At 44.0% G+C, this 23,379-nt stretch overlaps 2 protein-coding genes across 5 annotated transcripts; both read left to right on the top strand.

Annotated features, from left to right (window-relative positions):
* The first annotated feature begins 267 nt into the window (after positions 1-267).
* On the top strand, positions 268-16,077 carry LOC110538166 (stAR-related lipid transfer protein 3). 4 transcript variants are annotated; one of them, XM_021624801.3, is made up of 14 exons: positions 268-373; positions 3,597-3,841; positions 5,419-5,496; positions 5,706-5,783; positions 5,908-5,961; positions 6,529-6,646; positions 7,086-7,187; positions 7,338-7,486; positions 7,802-7,864; positions 10,285-10,380; positions 13,287-13,366; positions 13,539-13,643; positions 13,815-13,908; positions 14,017-16,077. In XM_021624801.3, exons 2-14 carry the CDS (start codon positions 3,623-3,625, stop codon positions 14,119-14,121), a joined length of 1,341 nt encoding a protein of 446 aa, XP_021480476.2. In that variant the 5' UTR covers positions 268-373; positions 3,597-3,622; the 3' UTR covers positions 14,122-16,077. The 4 variants fall into 4 exon arrangements, with proteins under 4 accessions (XP_021480476.2, XP_090049363.1, XP_021480477.2 ...); XM_090193237.1 differs by lacking the exon at positions 5,419-5,496 and having other exon boundaries at positions 285-373; XM_021624802.3 differs by lacking the exon at positions 5,908-5,961 and having other exon boundaries at positions 285-373.
* A 2,572-nt stretch (positions 16,078-18,649) lies between these two features.
* Positions 18,650-22,846, top strand: LOC110538165 (melanoregulin). Its single transcript, XM_021624799.3, has 6 exons — positions 18,650-19,340; positions 19,468-19,564; positions 20,280-20,442; positions 20,925-21,015; positions 21,204-21,367; positions 21,601-22,846. Exons 2-6 carry the CDS (start codon positions 19,470-19,472, stop codon positions 21,820-21,822), a joined length of 735 nt encoding a protein of 244 aa, XP_021480474.1. The 5' UTR covers positions 18,650-19,340; positions 19,468-19,469; the 3' UTR covers positions 21,823-22,846.
* Positions 22,847-23,379: the final 533 nt, after the last annotated feature.

Below are 23,379 nucleotides of genomic sequence, written 5' to 3'. Positions count from 1 at the left end.
CTGTATGTTTGCTTCTTAGATGGTATGTTCTTCAAGTGGAGTATGTCAGAAAACACCCTCATGGAAAACAAAACTGGCAATGTCAACTGACAAATTAAAAATAGGCTTCCTAGAAAGTATGCTAATTAATTTCTTTGGACTGATAAGTTATTGCAATAATATACAAATATAATGGTAGGTCCTTTAATATTGCATGTGTAGCTTAAGTAGCCCAATGCTACTGTCAGATAAAAAACAAATAGCTAACATTGTACCACCATAGACATTAAAACCAGATTACCACAAGTCTAAACCGGAAGTGAGATAGTTACCCGTTTCATGTAGAAGGTATTCCCGGAAGATACGTTTCGTCGATGATGATGTACTAAATCAGGTGAGTTAAAGGCTCAGGACTACAGTTGTTCCTTTTTTAAATTCAAACCTATTTCGTGTGGTCATTGTTCAGATGTGAAAGTTGTATCCTATTTATTTATGTTTAATTGTAATATATTCATGGGGTGTATAACGGGGTGTATACTGTGGCTATGTTGTTAGCTAGCTAATGGTAATGCTAAAGACAGCGCTAGCACTGTTGTTTGCTCCACTTGTAATGCAAGCCTATATCAATTAAATATCACCCCCCAGTATTATGTACTAATTCTACATGTGTGTACGTAAACGGAACCTGCATGTATTGCTAAGCCAGTTGTAGCTAGCCAGTTTCAGTTTAGCTGTCAGCTAGCTGGTTAGCTATCTACGGTAGCTAGTTAGCTATAGAACGTTACCTAGTTATTGTACAGTTTTAGTACCATTTCTAATGCAGTGATTTATGTCGACTGGTTTTGATATGACTGTCTGAGCATAACTCATTCAAGTTGGTCACTTATGTAATTTGGCTGGCGGTACACAGGCCAGATCTCAGGGTTAAGTTGCTTGTCTGTAGGAGGGTAATTTAGCCTAATGTGTTGTGTTTAGTCTTCAACTGATGAATTCCATGTTAATCAATAGTGTAAATAGGCCTACTCAGAATCAGATAAATCAACAGCATTTGTTGTTATCTCTTAACAGTCGATTGTTCAAAGTAACTTGTTTACTTTATTAGAGGGTGGGACCGGCCATCACAGTGAATATCAACTCTTGTCTTATGACAAAATCTATCATCTTTACGCTTTCCGTGCATGTATGCCTTTTTTTTACTGAAAACACTGTGTTACGTTTTCCTTGTGCGTTATTGACATTTTAATTCAGTCACTTTTTGACAGCACTTTTTGTACCTGAATGCCAAAACATCAAAGAGATAAATAAAGGTGCTCAAAGTTGACCCACTTTTGCATACCCCACCATACTATGAGACATCCATATCTTCATCACTGGAAAAGAAAACTGTTCAGATTGATACAATTTAAAAGCTTACAAACAGGGTATTGGGAAATTCAGAAGATCATCGGGCAATAATTCGGTATGATCTTCTGTCTAGAATAGAATATCATCATTGATGCTGACCAAATCATAATGTTACTGGTCGTCTATACACATAATTAGCAGATGTTATTGTGGGTGTAGCGAAATGTGTGTATTCCTAGCTCCAACAGTGCTGTAATATCTAACAATACACAACAATACAAGCTAACCTAAGAGTAAAATAATGGAATTAAGAAATATAGACATATTAGAACAAGCCATGTCTGAGTCTGGAGTATAAATAAGTGTGTGTGTGAGAGATGTATAAGCAGTATGTGGATAGAAAATGTAATATATTTGAAGAAAACATAAGATACAATAATATATGCACAGCAATAGTTGAATAAGATGGCCTTGACTAGAATACAGTACAGTGCATTTGGAAAGTATTCAGACCCCTTGACTATTTCCACATTTTGTTACAGCCTTATTCTAAAATTGATTAAATTCATTTTTCCCTTCATCAATCTACACACAATACCCTATAATGACAAAGCGAAAACAGGTTTTTAGAATTTTTTGCAAATGTATTTAAGTAGAAATACTTTATTTTCATAATTATTCAGACCCTTTGCTATGAGCCTCGAAATTGAGCTCATGTGCATCTTGCTTCCATTGATCATCCTTGACATGTTTCTACAACTTGATTGGAGTCCACTGGACATCCCTTCAAATGAGTGATTCAGCTATTTCAGCCATACCAGTTGCTGACAGGTGTATAAAATGTAGCACAAAGCCACACAATCTCCGTAGACAAACATTGACAATAGAATGGCTTTATTGAAGAGCTCTGTGACTTTCAACGTGACACTGTCATAGGATACCACCTTTCCAACGAGTCAGTTTGTCAAATTTCTGCCCTCCTAGAGCTGCCTCGGTCAGCTATAAGTGCTGTTAGTGTGAAGTGGAAACCTCTAGGAGCAACAACGGCTCAGCTTCGAAGTGGTGGGCCACACAAACTCACAGAACGGGACCGCAGAGTGCTGAAGTACGTAAAATCGTCTGTCCTTGGTTGCAACTACCGAGTTACAAACTGCCTTTTGGAAAGCAAGGTTGGCACAATAACTGTTTGTCGGGAACTTCATAAAATGTGTTTCCATGGCCGAGCAGCTGCACACAAGCCTAAGATCACCATGTGCAATACCAAGCGTCGTCTGGAATGGTGTAATGCTCGCAACTGGACTCTGGAGCAGTGGAAACACGTTCTCAGGATTGATGAATCACGCTTCACCATCTGGCATTCTGACTGACAAATCTGGTTTTGGCAGATGCCAGGATGCATAGTGCCAACTGTAAAGTTTGGTGGACGAGGAATAATGGTCTGAGGCTGCTTTTTATGGTTCGTGCAAGGCCCCAATGACATGGCAACAGTTTGGGGAAGTCCCTTTCCTGCTTTTTTTTTTTTTTTTGAATTTTACCCCCTTTTTCTCCCCAATTTCGTAGTATCCAATTGTGTAGTAGCTACTATCTTGTCTCATCGCTACAACTCCCGTACGGGCTCGGGAGAGACGAAGGTTGAAAGTCATGCGTCCTCCGATACACAACCAACCAAGCCGCTGCTTCTTTAACACAGCGCACATCCAACCCGGAAGCCAGCCGCACCAATGCGCCGGAGGAAACACCGTGCACCTGGCCACCTTGGCTAGCGTACACTGCGCCCAGCCCGCCACAGGAGTCGCTGGTGCGCGATGAGACAAGGACACCCCTACCGACCAAGCCCTCCCTAACCCGGGCGACGCTAGGCCAATTGTGCGTCGCCCCACGGACCTCCCGGTCGCGGACGGTTACGACAGAGCCTGGGCGCGAACCCAGGACTCTGATGGCACAGCTGGCGCTGCAGTACAGCGCCCTTAACCACTGTTCCCTTTCCTGTTTCAGCATGACATTGCCCCCGTACACAAAGCGAGGTCCATACAGAAATGGTTTGTCGAGATCGGTGTGGAAGAACTTGACTGGCCTGTACAGAGCCCTGACCACAACCCCATCGAACACCTTTGGGATGAATTGCACGTAGTGCATGATAATATTTTCCTCTTCTTATATCCCTAAACACTGGGCCAGTTTCCCAGACATTCAATTAGCTTTTTAGTCCAGGACTAGGCTTAATCCACTTCTGAGAGATCAGCTCACCATTACTCCCCCTCTCTCTGTCCCAGGTGGATTGGCCCCTTTCTCTGTAGGAATGCCGGGCGGAGTGGACTATGGGGAGTTTGGGGGGAGCCTTCCTGCCATCGCCTCTCTGAATGCGTCCTACTCCACCACTGTATCCCTCCCCTCCCCCCACTACCTGGTGGTGCCACCTGGGGAGAAGAAGGTCATCTCGGACGTCCGTCGCACCTTTTGCCTCTTTGTCACCTTTGACCTCCTCTTCATCTCCCTGCTGTGGATCATCGAGCTCAATGTGAGTTCACTCGTTGTCAATCTATTTCTACTCTCTTATTTTTTTTATTTAGTGTAACCTTTATTTAACTAGGCAAGTCAGTTAAGAATAACCTGGACAACGCTGGGCCAATTGTGCGCTGCCCTATGGGACTCCCAATCACGGCCGGTTGTGATACAGCCTGGAATTGAACCATGGTCTGTAGTGATGCCTCTAACACTGAGATGCAGAGCCTTAGACCGCTGCACCACTTGGGAGCCTGTTTTGTTGCTTTCTCTCATGTGTCTCATCTGTTGTTCTCTGCCCCTTGTTTTTTTACTTTTTCTCAGTATCATTCTCCGTACTTATTTTCACTGTTTTATATTATGCCAATTGTATATATTGTGTGTGTGTGAACCACAGGGTATACACTGAGTATACCAAACATTAAGAACCCCTTCCTCTACAAGGTGTCGAAAGCGACCACAGGGATGCTGGCCTTCCCTTTCCCGTGTTCACTGTCAAGTTGGCAAGATGTCCTTTGGGTAGTGGACCATTCTTGATACACACGGGTAAAAAAAAAAACAGCAGTGTTGCAGTTCTTTTTTTGTGTTTTTTGTTGTTGTTGAATTTTACCCCCTTTTTTCTCCCCAATTTCGTGGTATCCAATTGTTAGTAGCTACTATCTTGTCTCATCGCTACAACTCCCGTACGGGCTCGGGAGAGACGAAGGTTGAAAGTCATGCGTGCTCCGATACACAACTCAACCAAGCCGCACTGCTTCTTAACACAGCGTGCATCCAACCCGGAAGCCAGCCGCACCAATGTGTCGGAGGAAACACCGTACACCTGGCGACCTTGGTTAGCGTGCACTGCGCCCGGCCCGCCACAGGAGTCGCTGGTGCGCGATGAGACAAGGATATCCCTACCGGCCAAACCCTCCCTAACCCGGACGACGCTAGGCCAATTGTGCGTCGCCCCACGGACCTCCCGGTCGCGGCCGGTTACGACAGAGCCTGGGCGCCAACCCAGAGTCTCTGGTGGCACAGCTGGCGCTGCAGTACAGCGCCCTTAACCACTGCGCCACCCGGGAGGCCCCTAGTGTTGCAGTTCTTGACACAAACTGGTACGCCTGGCACATACTACCATACCCTGTTCAAAGCCACTTAAATCTTTATTTCTTGCCCATTCACCCTTTTAAGAAGCATTCATACACAATCCATGTCTCAATGCTTAAAAATCCTTCTTTAACCTGTCTCTTCCTCTTCATCTAAACTGATTTGAAGAGGATTTAACAAGTGACATCAACAAGGGATCATAGCTTTCACCTGGTCGGTCTGTCATGGAAAGAGCAGGTGTTCTTAATGTTTTATATACTCAGTGTATTGCTTTTATCTCTTTACCACTTCCTTAAAAATGTGAACAAGATTGTTAGTCAGATTCCCAGCAGAGCTGTTAACAGTTTATTTAGGTTATTTTCTCTCCGTGTGTGTCAGTTACTTTCTCTCATTATGTCAGCGGTCCCCTAATGATGATGGTATGTATGTATGTAATAGAAAGAGGTTGCCTCTGGCTGCATGTTTTACATATGGTTCTACTCTTGCTTTGTCCCACTGCAGATCAATAACTCCATTTGGCAGAGCCTTGAGCTGGAGGTTGTCAAGTACAACTTTCAGTCCTCCTTCTTTGACATCTTTGTGAGTGTAAACGATCAAGCTATAATTGTAATGGGTCAGAAAGTCGTACGTTTGAATGAACTGAACGTACTGTCACGGTTATTCACCTGCCGATGCTTGCCTTTATTGAAATCAAAGTCGTCATGGCCAGCTCTCACGATCACATACGGGAATAACTTTTTAGTTTTACTGTGTTCTGGTTTGTCTTTTTTTCTTCTTCTCCACCATAGCTCCTTGCCTTGTTTCGTTTCCTGTGTCTCCAGTTGGGCTATGCTGCTCTGCGTCTGAGGCACTGGTGGGTCATTGCGGTAAGAGTGCTCCTTGAGACAGACCGACAGACTGGTACCTAAATGGACTGATGGTCATATGTGGTGGGCTGACTGCTCTCACCCAATACCAGCTGTTGTTTTTAACAGTGTTTCATTCTCATAGATCACCACTCTAGTGACCAGCTCCTTCCTTGTAGTCAAAGTCATTCTCTCCAATGTGAGTGCCTCCCCCTTTCCTCTTACCAGAAACAGTTTGGACTGAGCTCCACACTTGTTTGTGTTCAAAGCCACTTCACATTTTCACTTCTCTATTCAATTAGAACATTAATATATTGTCAGTTTGTCTGCAGTTGACCTTTACTGTGTACTCAGCATGGTGGGGATTATACATTCAAATCTATTCTGATCTGAGTTAAGCCGTTCTGCTGCCCTCTGTGTTTACGCGCCGTGTCGACAGCCTGAAGCCACACACCCCTACAATCTCTTCGCTATTTATTTATAACGAAGGGGAAGCAGACATAATGTTGCTGTTGTCAAGATACTGCTCAGCATAATTTCTCAGAAATGGCATAAGTAGTAGTGTTTATTCAAATGGGATATGGCTGTCCACACAAGTGTATGGCAGAGTCCCAAATGACACCCTTTCCTCTATAGTGCACTACTTTTGACTAGATCCTTATGGACCCTGGTCAAAAGTAGTGAACTAAATAAGGATAAGGGTGCCATTTGGGATGTAGCCTATATATACCACTTGTCTCAGACTGGCATGTCATTCCTCACACAGCTGCTATCCCAGAATGCCTTTGGCTATGTGTTACCCATTACCTCCTTTGTGGTGGCGTGGCTGGAGACATGGTTCCTGGACTTCAAGGTGCTCTCCATAGAGGCTGGTGATGAGAGAGGTGAGTCACAGAGTGATGGATACATTTGAATGGGTCACTGGAAACTCCTTGACACGTTTGTTCAGTCATTTTGCCAGAAAGCACATGAATATGCAAAAGAAGAGGACTGGCCCTCATAGCCTGGTTCCTCTCTAGGTTTCTTCCTAGGTTTTGGCCTTTCTAGGGAGTTTTTCCTACACCTGCATTGCTTGCTGTTTGGGGTTTTGGGCTGGGTTTCTGTACAGCACTTTGAGATATCAGTTGATGTAAGAAGGGCTTTATAAATACATTTGATTTGAAGAAGGTTTGTGCCCTCAGGAAATCCCCTCAGAAGGAGGAAGTGGGTTGTAGTAGACAGACCCAAGTAGGGAAGGAATGATGCATTGGATAATGGAATGGACAAACAGGAGAGGAAGCTATAGTCTTTTACGTCTCCCTTTATGGTCTCTATCTCCCTCAGCCTACCTAGCAGCAGTGAACGCAGCGTCGGAGCGAGCTTCCATGATCTACCCACGCGCTGTGTCTGAAGGACAGTTCTACTCTCCACCTGAATCCCTCGCAGGTACCACACTACATCTCCCTTATAATTCTCAATGTCTTTCTTAATCTTCCATGTCTCGCCTTTTCTTTGTTTCACCTGTACGCTGTCTCTTCCCTAACTAATCTCCATTCTACCTGTGTCTGTGTGTGTGTGTTGTATTATGTTGGCCAGGGTCTGAGGAAGACCTGGATGAGGAGGGGCTGGGTCGCAGGGCAGTCTCCCCCCAGGAGAAGGAGCTGGTGAGGCAGGGTAAAGAGGCCATGGCCGTGGTGGAACAGATCCTGGCCCAGGAGGAGAACTGGAAGTTTGAGAAGAACAATGTGAGTGGCTAGTTCAGGGGCGTCAAACTCATTCCATGAAGGGCTGAGTGTCTGCTGGTTTCTGTTATTTCCTTTCAATTTGTACCCAGTTAAGACCTAGACAATCAGGTGAGGGGAGTTCCTAACTAATCAGTGACCTTTACAAGGGAGGAGCAGACACCTGGCCCTCCATGGAATGAGTGACACCTGTGCGCCAGCTGCTTCTAGTTAGCTACTTGTTGTTGTACGCTGTTAGTTTGTGGGTTGGACACGAGATGGTTTAATAGTGACAGATTTACTGGATGGCTAATATGTTGTTGTTTCTCCTTTTGTCAGGACGCCGGGGAGTCTGTGTACACACTGGAGATCCCCTTCCATGGAAAGACCTTCATTCTCAAGGTACATGGTCATCATTTTATTTCTGTGTATGGCCTTTGCTTTCATAACGTGTGGCTTGTCTGGTGTAAGTACAGTGCCTTGCGAAAGTATTCGGCCCCCTTGAACTTTGCGACCTTTTGCCACATTTCAGGCTTCAAACATAAAGATATAAAACTGTATTTTTTTGTGAAGAATCAACAACAAGTGGGACACAATCATGAAGTGGAACGACATTTATTGGATATTTCCAACTTTTTTTAACAAATCAAAAACTGAAAAATTGGGCCGTGCAAAATTATTCAGCCCCCTTAAGTGAATGCTTTGTAGCGCCACCTTTTGCTGCGATTACAGCTGTAAGTCGCTTGGGGTATGTCTCTATCAGTTTTGCACATCGAGAGACTGACATTTTTTCCCATTCCTCCTTGCAAAACAGCTCAAGCTCAGTGAGGTTGGATGGAGAGCATTTGTGAACAGCAGTTTTCAGTTCTTTCCACAGATTCTCGATTGGATTCAGGTCTGGACTTTGACTTGACCAATCTAACACCTGGATATGTTTATTTTTGAACCATTCCATTGTAGATTTTGCTTTATGTTTTGATTCATTGTCTTGTTGGAAGACAAATCTCCGTCCCAGTCTCAGGTCTTTTGCAGACTCCATCAGGTTTTCTTCCAGAATGGTCCTGTATTTGGCTCCATCCATCTTCCCATCAATTTTAACCATCTTCCCTGTCCCTGCTGAAGAAAAGCAGGCCCAAACCATGATGCTGCCACCACCATGTTTGACAGTGGGGATGGTGTGTTCAGGGTGATGAGCTGTGTTGCTTTTACGCCAAACATAACGTTTTGCATTGTTGCCAAAAAGTTCAATTTTGGTTTCATCTGACCAGAGCACCTTCTTCCACATGTTTGGTGTGTCTCCCAGGTGGCTTGTGGCAAACTTTAAACAACACTTTTTATGGATATCTTTAAGAAATGGCTTTCTTCTTGCCACTCTTCCATAAAGGCCAGATTTGTGCAATATACAACTGATTGTTGTCCTATGGACAGAGTCTCCCACCTCAGCTGTAGATCTCTGCAGTTCATCCAGAGTGATCATGGGCCTCTTGGCTGCATCTCTGATCAGTCTTCTCCTTTTATGAGCTGAAAGTTTAGAGGGACGGCCAGGTCTTGGTAGATTTGCAGTGGTCTGATACTCCTTCCATTTCAATATTATCGCTTGCACAGTGCTCCTTGGGATGTTTAAAGCTTGGGAAATATTTTTGTATCCAAATCCGGCTTTAAACTTCTTCACAACAGTATCTCGGACCTGCCTGGTGTGTTCCTTGTTCTTCATGATGCTCTCTGCGCTTTTAACGGACCTCTGAGACTCACAGTGCAGGTGCTTTTATACGGAGACTTGATTACACACAGGTGGATTGTATTTATCCTCATTAGTCATTTAGGTCAACATTGGATCATTCAGAGATCCTCACTGAACTTCTGGAGAGAATTTGCTGCACTGAAAGTAAAGGGGCTGAATAATTTTGCACGCCCAATTTTTCAGTTTTTGATTTGTTAAAAAAGTTTGAAATATCCAATAAATGTCGTTCCACTTCATGACTGTGTCCCACTTGTTGTTGATTCTTCACAAAAAAATACAGTTTTATATCTGTAAGTTTGAAGCCTGAAATGTGGCAAAAGATCGCAAAGTTCAAGGGGGCCGAATACTTTCGCAAGGCACTGTATTTGGCACATTGGGCTATATGCCTTCGGAAAGTATTCACACCCATTTTGTTACAGCCTTATTCTAGAATGGATTAAATACATATTTTTCCTCAGCAATCTACACACAATACCCCATAATGACAAAGCGAAAACAGGTTGTTCGACATTTTTGTAAAAATATAAGAAATACATAAATATGAGACTTGAAGTTGAGCTCCGGTGCATCCGGTTTCCATTGATCATACTTGATGTTTCTACAACTTGTTTGTAGTCCACCTGTGGTAAATTCTAGATTCACAGTGGTCTAAGGCACTGCATGTCAGTGCTAGAGACGTCACTACAGCACCCTGGTTCGAATCCAGGCTCTATCACAACCGGCCGTGATTGGGAGTCCCATAGGGCGGCGCACAATTGCCCCAGCGTCGTCCAGGTTTGGGCGGTGCAGGCCATCATTGTAAATAAGAATTAGTTCTTTAACTGACTTGCCTAGTTAAATAAAGGTTACAATTCAATTGATTGGACATGATTTGGAAAGGCACACACTTTGACAGTTGACAGTGCATGATGAGGGGAATAAATGATTTAATCCATTTTAGAATAAGGCTGTAATGTAACAAAATGTGGAAAAAGTCAAGGGGTTTCAATACTTTCCGACGGCACTGTATATCGTATATTCAAGGTCTTCCTAGACTGTTTTGTATTTATAGCTATGTGTTTGTGTGTGTTGTCTGTCCCAGGCCTTCATGCAGTGTCCAGCAGAGCTGGTGTACCAGGAGGTGATCTTACAGCCAGAGAAGATGGCCCAGTGGAACAAAACTGTTTCTGGTTGCCAGGTAACCTGCACTATCCTGTCTCCTCTTTTTCTCATGACCAGTCATCAGACAAACAGGCTTAGCCTAGTACAGTGGACCTACTGTGAAAACCTATTTGTTATGATTCGGATAAGTTGTTGTGGCCCGTATGATGGTGATGTAGAGGTTAACCTAGGCCCTGTGTGTCCCCAGGCGCTCTCATTTGTTGACTTCTGCAACCGTAAAAGCCTTGGTTTCATGCATGTTAACATTAGAAGCCTCCTCCCTAAGTTTGCTTTATTCACTGCTTTAGCACACTCTGCCAACCCTGATTTCCTAGCCGTGTCTGAATCCTGGCTTAGGAAGGCCACCGAAATTTCCATCTCCAATTACATTTTCCATCAAGACAGAACTGCTAAAGGGGGCGGAATTGCAATCTAATAGAGAGAGAGCCTGCAGAGTTCTGTCATACTATCCAGGTCTATGTCCAAACAGTTCGAGCTTCTACTTTTAAAGATCCATCTCTCCAGAAATAAGTCCCTCACTGTTGCCACTTGTTATAGACCCCCCTCAGCTCCCAGCTGTGACCTGGACACCATATGTGAATTGATTGCCCCACCCATCTATTGTCAAAGTTCGTACTGCTAGGTGACCTAAATTGGGATATGCTTAACACCCGGTCGTCCTACAATCTAAGCTAGATGCCCTCAATCTTACACAAATCATCAAGGAACCTACCAGGTACAACCCCAAATCCGTAAACATGGGCACCCTCATAGATATCATCCTGACCAACTTGCCCTCTAAATACACCTCTGCTGTTTTCAACCAGGATTTCAGCTGTCATTGCCTGTATCCGTTATGGGTCCGTGGTCAAATGACCACCCCTCATCACTGTTAAACGCTCCCTAAAACACTTCTGTGAGCAGGCCTTCCTAAACGACCTAGCCCGGGTATCCTGGAAGGATATTGACCTCATCCTGTCAGTAGAGGATGCCTGATTGTTCTTTAAAAGTGCTTTCCTCACCATCTTAAATAAGCATGCCCCTTTCAAAAAATGTAGAGCTAAGAACAGATATAGCCCTTGGTTCACTTCAGACTTGACTGCCCTTGACCAGCACAAAAACACCCTGTGGCGTACTGCACTAACTTCGAATTGTCCTCGTGATATGCAACTCTTCAGGGAAGTCAGGAACCAAAACACACAGTCAGTTAGGAATGCTAAGGTTAGCTTTTTCAAACAGAAATTTGCATCCTGCAGCACTAATTCTGAAAGTTTTGCGACACTGTAAAGTCCATGGAGAATAAGAGTACCTCCTCCCAGCTGCCCACTGCACTGAGACTAGAAAACACTGTCACCACTGATAAATCCACGATAATCAAGAATTTCAATAAGCATTTCTCTACATCTGGCCATGCTTTCCACCTGGCTACCCCGACCAACAGCTCTGCTAAAGTCTTCGAAAGCCAAGTGAACAAACAGATCACCGACCATTTCGAATCCCACCGTACCTTCTCCGCTGTGCAATCTGGTTTCCGAGTTAGTCACAGGTGCACCTCAGCCACGCTCAAGGTCCTAAACGATATCATAACCGCCATCGATAAAAGGCAGTAAGTACTGTGCTGCCGTCTTCATCGACCTGGCCAAGGCTTTCGACTCTGTCAATCACCGTATTCTTATCGGCAGACTCAACAGCCTTGGTTTCTTTAATGACTGCCTCGCCTGGTTCACTAACTACTTCTCAGATAGAGTTCAGGGTGTCAAATCGGAGGGCCTGTTGTCCGGACCTCTGTCAGTCTCTATTGGGGTGCCACAGGGTTCAATTCTTGGGCCGACACTTTTCTCTGCACATATCAATGATGTTGCTCTTGCTGCGGGTGATTATTTGATCCACTTCTACGCTGCCGATACCATTCTGTATACATCTGGCCCTTCTTTGGACACTGTGTTAACAAACCTCCAAACGAGCTTCAACGCCATACAACACTCCTTCCGTGGCCTCCAACTGCTTTTAAATGCTAGTAAAATTAAATGCATGCTCTTCAACGATCGCTTCCGGCCCGCTCGCCTGGCAAGCATCACTACTCTGGACGGTTCTGACTTAGAATATGTGAACAACTATAAATACCTAGGTGTCTGACTAGACTGTAAACTCTCCTTCCAGACTCATATTAAGCATCTCCAATCCAAAATGAAATCTAGAATTGGCTTCCTATTTCATAACAAAGCCTCCTTCACTCATGCTGCCAAACATCCTCGTAAAACTGACTATTTTACCAATCCTTGACTTCGTCGATGTCATTTAGAAAATAGCCTCCAACACTCTACTCAGCAAATTGGATGCAGTCTATCACAGTGCCATCCGTTTTGTCACCAAAGCCACATATACTACCCACCACTGTGACCTGTATGCTCTTGTTGGCTGTTCCTCGCTACATATTCGATGCCAAACCCACTGGCTCCAGGTCATCTGTAAGTCTTTGCTAGGTAAAGCTCTGCCTTATCTCAGCTCACTGGTCACCATAGCAACACCCATCCGTTGCACGCGCTCCAGCTGGTATATTTCACTGGTCATCCCCAAAGCCAACACCTCATTGGCTGCCTTCCATTTCCAGTGCTTACCGATCGCTGCAGCTGTACACAGCCCATCTGTAAATAGCCCATCCAACCAACTACCTACCTCATCCCCATATTTGTTTTTGTTTTTCTGCTCTTTTGCACACCAGTATTTCTACTTGCAGATCCTCATCTGCACATGTATCACTCCAGTGTAAATTGCTAAATTGTAATTACTTCGCCACTACGACCTTTTTATTGCCTTACCTCTTTACTTAATTTGCACACACTGTATACAGATTTTTCTATTGTGTTATTCACTGTACGTTTGTTTATCCCATGTGTAACTCTGATGCCAAAGGCTGACATTGCTTTCACTTTGTTCCTTTAGATCCTCCAGAGGGTGGATGACAACACCCTGGTGTCGTACGATATTTCTTCCGGAGCAGCAGGGGGGGTAGTGTCTGCCAGGTAACTCAACACAACATGGACTACCTCGAATATGGAGTCACCCTGTTCCCTATGTGGTGCACTTTGGGTCAGAAGTAGTACATTCTATAGGGTGTCATTTTATATAGGGTGCCAGCCCTCGTTTTGTCCATGTTTTGAATGTAAAAGTAGTTCATGCCCTTGTATCCCTTAGGGACTTTGTGAATGTGAGGCGGGTGGAACGCAAACGAGACTGCTACATCTCTGCTGGCATGGCAACCGACCATGGCGCCAAGCCTCCGCACAGTCGCTATGTCAGGTCTGGCCTTGCTTCTAGACAGCTTCATTTCACTGGGAACAATACTGAAAGCAGATCAAGTCAACCAAACCATTCATGCTAATTAGCTGATATGTGATACTACCATCCCTCGCCCCTCTATCTCTTCTCCTCTCCTCCCTACCATCCATCCCTCTCCTCTCTCTTCCCTAGAGGTGAGAATGGTCCAGGAGGGTTTGTGGTCCTGAAGTCCAGCAGTAACCCCTCGGTTTGTACCTTTATCTGGGTGCTCAACACAGACCTCAAGGTAAGAACAGCCTGTTGAGGATGGTTTGTGCGTGCTTGTTGCTTTGATGTATTGTCGGTGGGCTGGAGAAGCAGTTTAACTTTCATGTCTGATCTTGTTTTGTCTCAGGGTCGACTTCCCCGCTACCTTATCCACCAGAGTCTGGCTGCCACCATGTTTGAGTTTATGGCCCATCTACGCCAGCGCATCGCTGACCTACGGTCCACTCGCTAGACGCCCTCACTTTCTTCCTGTAGGGAAGCTGATGCCTGCAACCCACAGCGCCACCGCAGGTTTGGTGGTGTCACTGCAGATTTTTAGGAACACCTACATTTGGAAGTGCACCTGAGATTATGGTGGATATCAAACTTACTTAGACTAGAGGAAAGTCAACAGCATAGCGAATGGGAGACTGCTGTGTCTGCACTTTCACCTGTCTTTTAGATGTGAGGAGGTCTGGGGCTGTCAGATGAGATGTTCCTCCCCTCCCATGGACTCCATGTTGTTTTTAAACATAGTCACACACATTTTTATGTAACTTTTCTGCTGTTTCTCTCACTGGGACGCTAGTGCTGGATGCATCTCCCTCCAGCCAAGAAGTCTAACAGTATTGAAAGTGTAATGGAGGTCGGATTAGGACGATGCTTGACAAGACTTGATGAAGGTGGACGTCTTTTTGACTGCGTAGGTTTTTTTTTCCTCTCTCACTGGAAGAGAACTGGTGCAATGACTGTGGGTTTGCTGCATCGGACCTCTAACTCTGAGCCTTATTCTGCCGCACATTTATTTTAGCCATAGACTGTCTGTTTTGCTTTTTTCTTGTTATTTACACTGTCTTCACTGTCATTCTCTTGTAACCGGGGAAACCGCTACATTATGAACAAAAATGACCACATTATGAACAAAAATTGAGCTGTTGGAACACGATGAACCCACAATGTGTCTCTTTTTGGCCTCGTTGACCCTCACTGCATTGGAAGCTGACTGTCGGAGTGCTGTGGTCCTCCAGCCAGTAGGGGGCGACACCACCACTCATCTACTAACAACAGGAGACCACCTACTTAATGGAGCTCAAGATGGGTGGTTGTGATGATTTACCGGTCGCTCATGGGTTCATAAAGAGTTTCAGATACTCTACTCGTCTGTGCCAAGCCTTTAGTGGCCTTTTTAGCTAGAGGGAATCCATCTGCCCTTAATGATGGTTGATCTAAGTTATAACTGTATTGGTAAATGTATCGCAGCCTTCTGAAATAAGCCTTTACTGCAGACATACTATAGATAGAGAAGTGTCAGTAAATTTAATGATGTGATTATTTATGTTAAACATTTATCATTGTGGTGGATGCAATATTGAAATGGACTATAATTGGAGTTCTGATTCTCTACTGTCTGTATGTAATTAAAAATATGCCAGCTCCTCGATGGCAAAGCAATCTGCTTCGCATATCACAACCTTCAGCCATCAGCCTGCTGTGTGCATGTTGATGCAGTGCTGAATGTCTGGTATGTCAGGTCATTGAACATTACGTGTGTGAGAACTCATGTTCCCCTCTCATGCATTGCAGTCCTGTAAAAAAAAAAAGAAGTAATAATTGGAACTTGTTCTGTTTTTGGCTCCACTCTATTTTAGGGCCCTAGTTAACAGCCTTAGCTACATCATTATTGTATCAGAACAGAACCAAAACATGTTGAACAAAGAAACAATGTTTAAAAAAAAATTACGGGCTGTCTGAAAGTGAAAATAAGGTCTTCGATTTCCATGAAGAAGAAAAAGAAAGTCTGAAGTTAATTTGAACAGTTTGCCATCTGTGTGAGTGGGAGTTTCACACTTAAGTCAGTTCTGTAAATCCCTTAACTAATAATTGGGCTGAGAAAGCAGTTGGTTGGTTTTGTGCCTTTGTCACAGTGACAGAAATGGGCATAGTGTCACTGTGACCATACTATTCTTTCACTGTTAGGACTTGTCTATTAATACAATATCACTTTTTTGCTAAAGGTCGTTTCTTTTTCAGTTTTGTATGTTTTCATTTCTGTGATTGTTCTGATGTTTTGAAATCATACGAACTGCAGATAATTTACAAAAATGTGTCAATTTAAGATCGTTTTCAAAAATTTTAACAGGATACTGACAAACTTTTTTTTAAACAGAAGATTAGCCCACATCAAATCTCTAATAAAATGTTGAAATTAGTTATTGATGAAACGTCCTGACTCCCATTTCTCAGCCTTACCAGTAAACCCTGTCAACCCTGTAACACAAACTGTCCAAGATGCCTGGGTGAGTAGGTTATCCTGTAGGCCTACATAGAAAGGCCCAATTTTACAAACTGTACACTTGTGATGTTAGGAGTGACTCCACTTAAAAGGAAGACTTCACAGGGAAGGTGTCTGGGATCACAAGCAGTTGATTTTAAACCACTGTGTGTTTGTTAATTGGGTTGATGCAGGCAATATACAGGGTTTTGTCCATTAGGTGCCAAACTGAACAAAGAGGACTAGAACATGGAGAGACTGCCTGGACTTGTCCACAGCAACCTTTGGTTTGCTAGACGTTCACGTTATGTGGCCGACCAACCAAACTACTTTCATTTTTGCCTTAAGTAACCTTGGGTGTTATGTAACCATACCAAACGTGACATGTCATACTAATATGAGCATCCCGGATTTTCGTTTACTATGTTACGCCTAGTCTGAGACCTGGATGTCCAATAAGAAACATTTATTGTTTTAAAAAGTTTCTTATTGCGTTCCCTAATTAACATGGTCTCTCTCTTTCTCACCATGTCTACAATTTGTATGGTTCTCTGTGCGCTCATGCTTGAGGCTGAGGTGTTTTATATCATGATTATAACACTGACTAAAGTTGGCCTCACATGAAAGTCCCCCTGTCATGGGAGCTGTCCATTAACTTCTTACGGCTGAAATCCCGTTAACGGGATCAATTTGACAACAGCCAGTGAGAGTGCAGGGCGCCAAATTCAAACAACAGAAATCTCATAATTAAAATTCCTCAAACATACAAGTATTATACACCATTTTAAAGAAACTTGTTAATCCCACCACAGTGTCCGATTTCAAAAAGGCTTTACGACGAAAGCATACCATGCGATTTATTTTAGGTCAGCGCCTAGTCACAAAAAAACACAGCCATTTTCCAGCCAAAGAGAGGAGTCACAAAAAGCTGAAAAAGAGAGAAAATGAATCACTAACCTTTGATGATCTCCATCAGATGGCACTCATAGGACATCATGTTACACAATACATGTATGTTTTGTTCGATAAAGTTAATATTTATATCCAACAATCTCAAACTACATTGGCGCGTTATGTTCAGTAATGTTTTGCCTCCAAAACATCTGGTGATTTTGCAGAGAGCCACATCAATTTACAGGAGTACTCATCATAAATGTTGATGAAAGATACAAGTGTTATGCATATAATTTAAATATATACTTCTCCTTAATACAACCGCTGTGTCAGATTTCAAAAAAGATTTATTGAAAAAGCACACCATGCAATCTGAGTACAGCGCTCGCCACCATACAGATACCCGCCATGTTGTGGAGTCAACAAAAGTCAGAAATAGCATTATAAATATTCACTTACCTTTGATCTTCATTGGAATGCACTCCCAGGAATCCCAGTTCCACAATAAATGTTTTTGTTCGATAAAGTCCATCATTTATGTCCAAATACCTCCTTTTTGTTTGCGCGTTTAGTCCAGTAATCCAAATGCACAAGGCGCGAGCACTAGGTCCAGACGAAAAGTCAAAGTTCTATTGCAGCTCAAAGAAACATGTCAAACGATATATAGAATCAATCTTTAGGATGTTTTTATCCTGTCTTCAATAATGTTTCAACAGGACAATTCCGGTTGAACATAGCCTTTAGTTTAGTAACGTGCACGCGCTTTCTGCCAGACCCCTGACTCAAACCGCTCTTATTTGCTCCCCCTTCATAGTAGAAGCCTGAAACAACGTTCTAAAGACTGTTGACATCTAGTGGAGGCCTTAGGAAGTGCAATTTGACCAGATTTACACGGTATATTGGATAGGCAATCACTTGGAAAACTACAAACCTCAGATTTCTCACTTCCTGGTTGGATTTTTCTCAGGTTTTCACCTGCCATATGAGTTCTGTTATACTCACAGACATCATTCAAACAGTTTTAGAAACTTCAGAGTGTTTTCTATCCAAATCTACTAATAATATGCATATCTTAGCTTCTGGGCCTGAGTGGCAGGCAGTTTACTCTGGGCACGCTTTTTATCCGAACGTGGAAATAGCGCCTCCCAGCCATAAGAAGTTAACAGTTACACTTCAATCTGCTATATTGTCCTTTTTTGCCTTTTGGAGTGTGGTAGATATAATTTTGTGAACCATGCGTACCTTTGGTCTAGAATAAAAAGAGGTCCACTCTGCATGGATAGAATCTAGAGTCTTTTTATAATAGGGGCACTGAATATCTTGTTTACTGATGAAACGGTTCTCTGATATATTTGCTATTTTACCAGTTCCACTATGTGTAGAATACATCCAGATTGTTGGCCTAGGGGCGATGACATCTTACAACAAATATTTTACTTCGAAGAAGTACATTCCCTAAACAAAAGCTTGTTTTGTTTGAAACATGTAGCCTAGGCTTCTTTCATCTGGGGAGTGTGTGGTTTTAAGTGTATATGATTGGATGAATAAAGGAGATAAGAGTGAGGGTACAGGAGCTAGGGCCTTGCTATTGCTGCTGGGGGGCAGAGGATCGTTCAGCTCACATGACTGGGCTGTGACTGAGTTGGGTCTTGTGTGGATCTGTGGTGATGAGTAAGAGGGGAGAGGCTACTCAGTTCTCTCTTTGTGGCGAGACATTCCCTGGGTCATCCTCTCTTCCAGCTTCTCTGATCCAGGAGGAAAGTCTCTGGGCCAGGATTTGGAGACCCTAGCTAGTGACCTCTTCTGGACCTCAGACATCAGGATCTGGAATGAGAAGAGGATTCCACACCAGGATATACAGAGTGGATGTCGAATGGAGATTGGAGCCCATAGAGCTGTAACTTTTGTGTCTGGAAACTAGTTGAAAATGACCTGTTCACTCTTGACTCTCTTTAGAATGGTTTCTGTCTGACCGAGATATTTTATTGAAACTCATTTTGTCAGTGTGGAGGCAGAGTATCAACAGAGTGAGAATCGTGGGTGTTCCAACAGCTCTGTGAGTGCTTGACAAAATTTTTCTCTTTACTCCTGTGGATATTGTTTTGGAGTCAAACTCGGAGGGTGTGACCAAGGTTCCAGGTCTGAGCCCTCATTCTACACCACTGGGTCACCTATCCTCAGCAGCCACAACAGGGAACTGGGAGACAGAAAAGTGGTTATAGTGTGTTGGGCCAACTACACCGGTGGAGAGGACCTTTATTTACCCCTTCTTACCTGTCCTGTACCTGGATAGGACTTGGAAAACGGTACCATATGCCACCTCTTGTTTTAAAGATGTTAACCATATCTGGACACTAGACCTTATCTGGACCTCAAATTGTTCTCACACTATCTTCTCCGACTGCTCTACTTCCCTCTCTGTCTCTCCATCAGAGATGGGGGCTGCCTTCAAGAGGTTCTGTGCTCGGTTCTGTTGCTGCTGCTGCTGTAGCGATGATGAAAGTGAGGAGGAGAAGGAGCCTTTAATCAGGTATGCAATCCATGACACAGTGACATACACACTTATCACCATGACAGCCCATGACACACTGACCTACACACTTGTCGCCATGACATTCACACTTATTGCCATGACATTCACACTTATCGCCATGACATTCACACTTATCGCCATGACATTCACACTTATCGCCATGACAGCCCATGACATACGCACTTATCACCATGACAACCTGACACTTCCACCACAGGAGGCTGCTGAGGGGAGGACGGCTCATAGTAATGTCTGGAACAGAGTGAATGGAATGGCATCAAACATGTGTTTTGATGTATTTGATATCATTCCACCTATTCCGCTCCTGCCATTACCACGAGCCCTTACTCCCCAATTAAGGGGACACCAACCTCCTGTGACTTACACACACTTATCGCGGCACACAATATGATGCTTAAAAAGAGTCACAATTCCTCATGTGATTTCTCACCCTCCTTATTTCTCTCCACACCAGTCCATAGATTTGAGAGAGATGTCATGCTCTCCATCCACAGCCCTCAGATTTAGTCACACTAGTGTAATACACAGGTGTGGAACCAACCAACAAACAAAGATCCTCTCTATATCTATTGAATTGATAACAGCTTCACAGTCATCCTGATGTTCCCCTGATAGACCACGCGCCTGTGTGTGTGTGTGTGTGTGTTTGTTTGTTTGTTTGTTTGTTTGTTTGTTTGTTTGTTTGTTTCAGTCCTGACACTTTGGAGTACTTTGACCGCGAGGCAAAGAAGCGAAGGGAACAGGAACAGAACCTATGGAGTGAGCCAGGCGACCCGAGCCACTCCGAGAGAGACGATGACCGGATCCTGTACAACCTCATCCAGAACAGGAACCAGACCCGCAGGGGCTCACTGGTACCAGAGGGGGGACCCAGGGAGGGGGACAGGGGACACTTACTGTATGACAACAGAGAGTTTGGGTTCCTAAGAGGGGGAACAACCCACTAGGCACACACTGGTTGAATCAACGTGGAATAGACGTTGAATTGACATCTGTGACCAATGGGAGGTGGACAAAATTAGATATCTTGGGAACAGAGAGGCAGGGTGAAGTTAAGCTAGATTGTCTGCTCTGTCTACAAGGTTTTTGTAGGGCAGCATACAACACTTTACCTCCATCAGCCAGTAGATGGTGCATTTTATGCGCTCTAGTATAATGTAGACCTACATTATCCAACTGGGTACCATGCCTGTCCTCTGTTGTCTCCTGTTTGTTGGGTGAATGTGCTGCTATCTCACATTAGGCTTACCTTAGTTGATTGACCTGTGTTTGTGGTGATGGTTGTGTACTAGGTTAATATTGTTTGTATGTAACCCTGCACCCTTTCCCTCTGTAGGCGCACCGGCGTCTGAGTGTGGACATTGAGGGTATGAGAGATCTGCGTCGGGAGGTCAGGGACAAGTGGAAGATGATCCTGGAGAATTTAGGTGAGCGAGAACAAATGGAAGGGTAAAATGAGAGTGAGCGAGAACCAATGGAAGAGTAAAATGAGGGTGAGGGAGAACCAATGGAAGGGTAAAATGAGGATGAGGGAGAACAAATGGAAGGGTAAAGTGAGAGAGAGACAAAATGAATGAAATCTCATCTCAGCAACTGTGAACTCTCATTGGCTCAGGGTTCATGGCGGAGGCGGAGTCTCTGCTGACGGTGTCTGCCAGTGCGTCGTATGACCGTATGAAGAACGCCTCGGCGTCACGCACACTACTGCACACGCTCCACTCTGAGACATCTATCTTCAACACCCGGGAGGCCCCACCTGAGAGATACCTCTTCATCCTGGTGAGAACAAAATCTAACAGATTCATTCATTTTGTTTCATGGTTATAATGTCTTCCACTTCACTTCTTTCTCCAAATCACTTCCTGTTTGATGATGATGACTCTTATGTCTCCCCTCTTCCTCTGTTTACTCTTTCTTCCTTCCCTCTTTGGGTCTTTTCTCTTTTTCCTTCACTATTTGTTTTTCACCCTCCATCTTCCTCTCTCTTCCCCTTCTCTCTCCTTTTCATATAGGATCGTCTCATATACCTGGATGCTGCTGAGGACTTCTTGGCGAAGGCTAGACGCTTCTACCCCAAGCGTGATACTGATGATGAAGATGAGGACAACCCATTAGCCGTCAACCTGCCGTTGCTACTGGCCAGAGTGAACCGCACCATGAACGGAGAAGGGAGCGATGATGAGGACGAGAGGCTGGATGAGGAAGATGGGAACGGAAGAGAGGACAACTTCTAGACAGAACAGGAGCTGCAATGACCTCAAACAGTAGACAGGGGGCAGCACTTAGTTTATGTTGCAGAGTTGGGAGTATGCAGTACTAGGATGTCTGATTCTGAATGTACTCTGTTGAAAATACTCTCCCAATTTGCACTAACGCTAGGGGCTCTATTCAATCTGTGTTGCTGAAGTGTTACAAATTGTGCAATAGAAATGTAAAGGTCATTTTTGATTGAACAGACATACAGTGTTTACTGTGAAAGTAGTCTCTGCTAACACGGGAACATTGCCTTCACATTTCAATCACTCTGTAACGCTGCACTTCCGCGATTCAAATTTAGTAGAGCCCGAGGTTTGAACAAAAATATACAGCTTTCCTTTCTCCTCATCAGAACCGTGATCCAATTTGATTCTGGTTTTCTTATTTTTCTGTTTAGGCATACTTAGCTGGGTCTCAGGTATATCAGGGAGAGTTTTGGAGGTTTTCACCCTGCCATTTTTTATTTTTATCCATCCAGACCGTGTTAGTTACCCAGCTCCCTGGGCTGTTCATTATTGGTCTCCGCCAGGGAACACAGTGGACACAGTTAAACCCAGCACTGAAACCCGTAGGGCACAGCTGTCCTGTTCCACATCAGCACTTTGTCTCATGATTATCAGCACTTGTTTTCTATAGTCACAAGACAGTCTTTTAAAACCAGTAGTTGAGATTACCTTGGAATAAATGTGTCGTAAACAAATTCAGTCATTTTTGTGTTGTCAATTTCCTCACGGACCATGCGTATCAAGAGGTACTAGTGTGTTTTTAGTTCATGAAGTTTACAGAGATGAGTTTAGTAACAAACTGACTCAACTTTGAGTGAGTGTGTGGGTCTGTATGAACAGCGGAGGTTGCAGTATGTGGTTATCTAATGGTCACTTCAAGTACATGTCAAGATTGTGAGAGCGTTTGGGATGTTTCCGTGAGTTGAAGGGGATGCAGCATGTGTCATGTTCTGTTGTAAAGTTGATATGGAAAATAAAGTGGCAACCTGATACTGCAGACCAAGTTGTTTGTTTGTTTGTTTGTTTGTTTGTTTGTTTGTTTGGCAGGGTTAATGTGTCCACGGGGAGCTCTAAACTCCCAGTCACATGTCGGCATAGTGTGGTCACAGCTCCAACACTGTGGCTCAGCCATGCCTGCTGTGAGCCACGCCCCACACAGATGGCCTCTGACCTGGCCTGTCCTGGGCGTGCTCATCCCTCTGGGTTCACAGGGGTGTGTGGATGAGGATGTTGATGTTTTGATGGTCAGCTGTCTGTAATGTTACGTGAGAATGACACTGGTGAGGGTACATCTCTCAACACGCCAGCAGTCTGTCTCTTAGAACAGAGACGGTGGATTCATGCCCACAGGGGGAACAAAGCCACACGCTCCCTCAGATTTGTCCTGTTTTTAAATTTTTCAGATGTTAAATTAATTACTCAACTTCATTTTTAAGCCCATGTTTTATCATTATAAAAATATATATATTTAGTGGAGGTGGCACACTGACTGGACAAGGCAAAGTGTACCCCCCCCCCCCCCTTCCTCCT

Source organism: Oncorhynchus mykiss, chromosome 12 (assembly GCF_057628025.1).
Source record: "Oncorhynchus mykiss isolate SJ-2025 chromosome 12, ASM5762802v1, whole genome shotgun sequence".
NCBI classification, from domain to species: domain Eukaryota; kingdom Metazoa; phylum Chordata; class Actinopteri; order Salmoniformes; family Salmonidae; genus Oncorhynchus; species Oncorhynchus mykiss.
The sequence above is the reverse complement of the archived record's forward strand: the minus strand, read 5'-3'. Positions and strand labels throughout refer to the sequence as shown.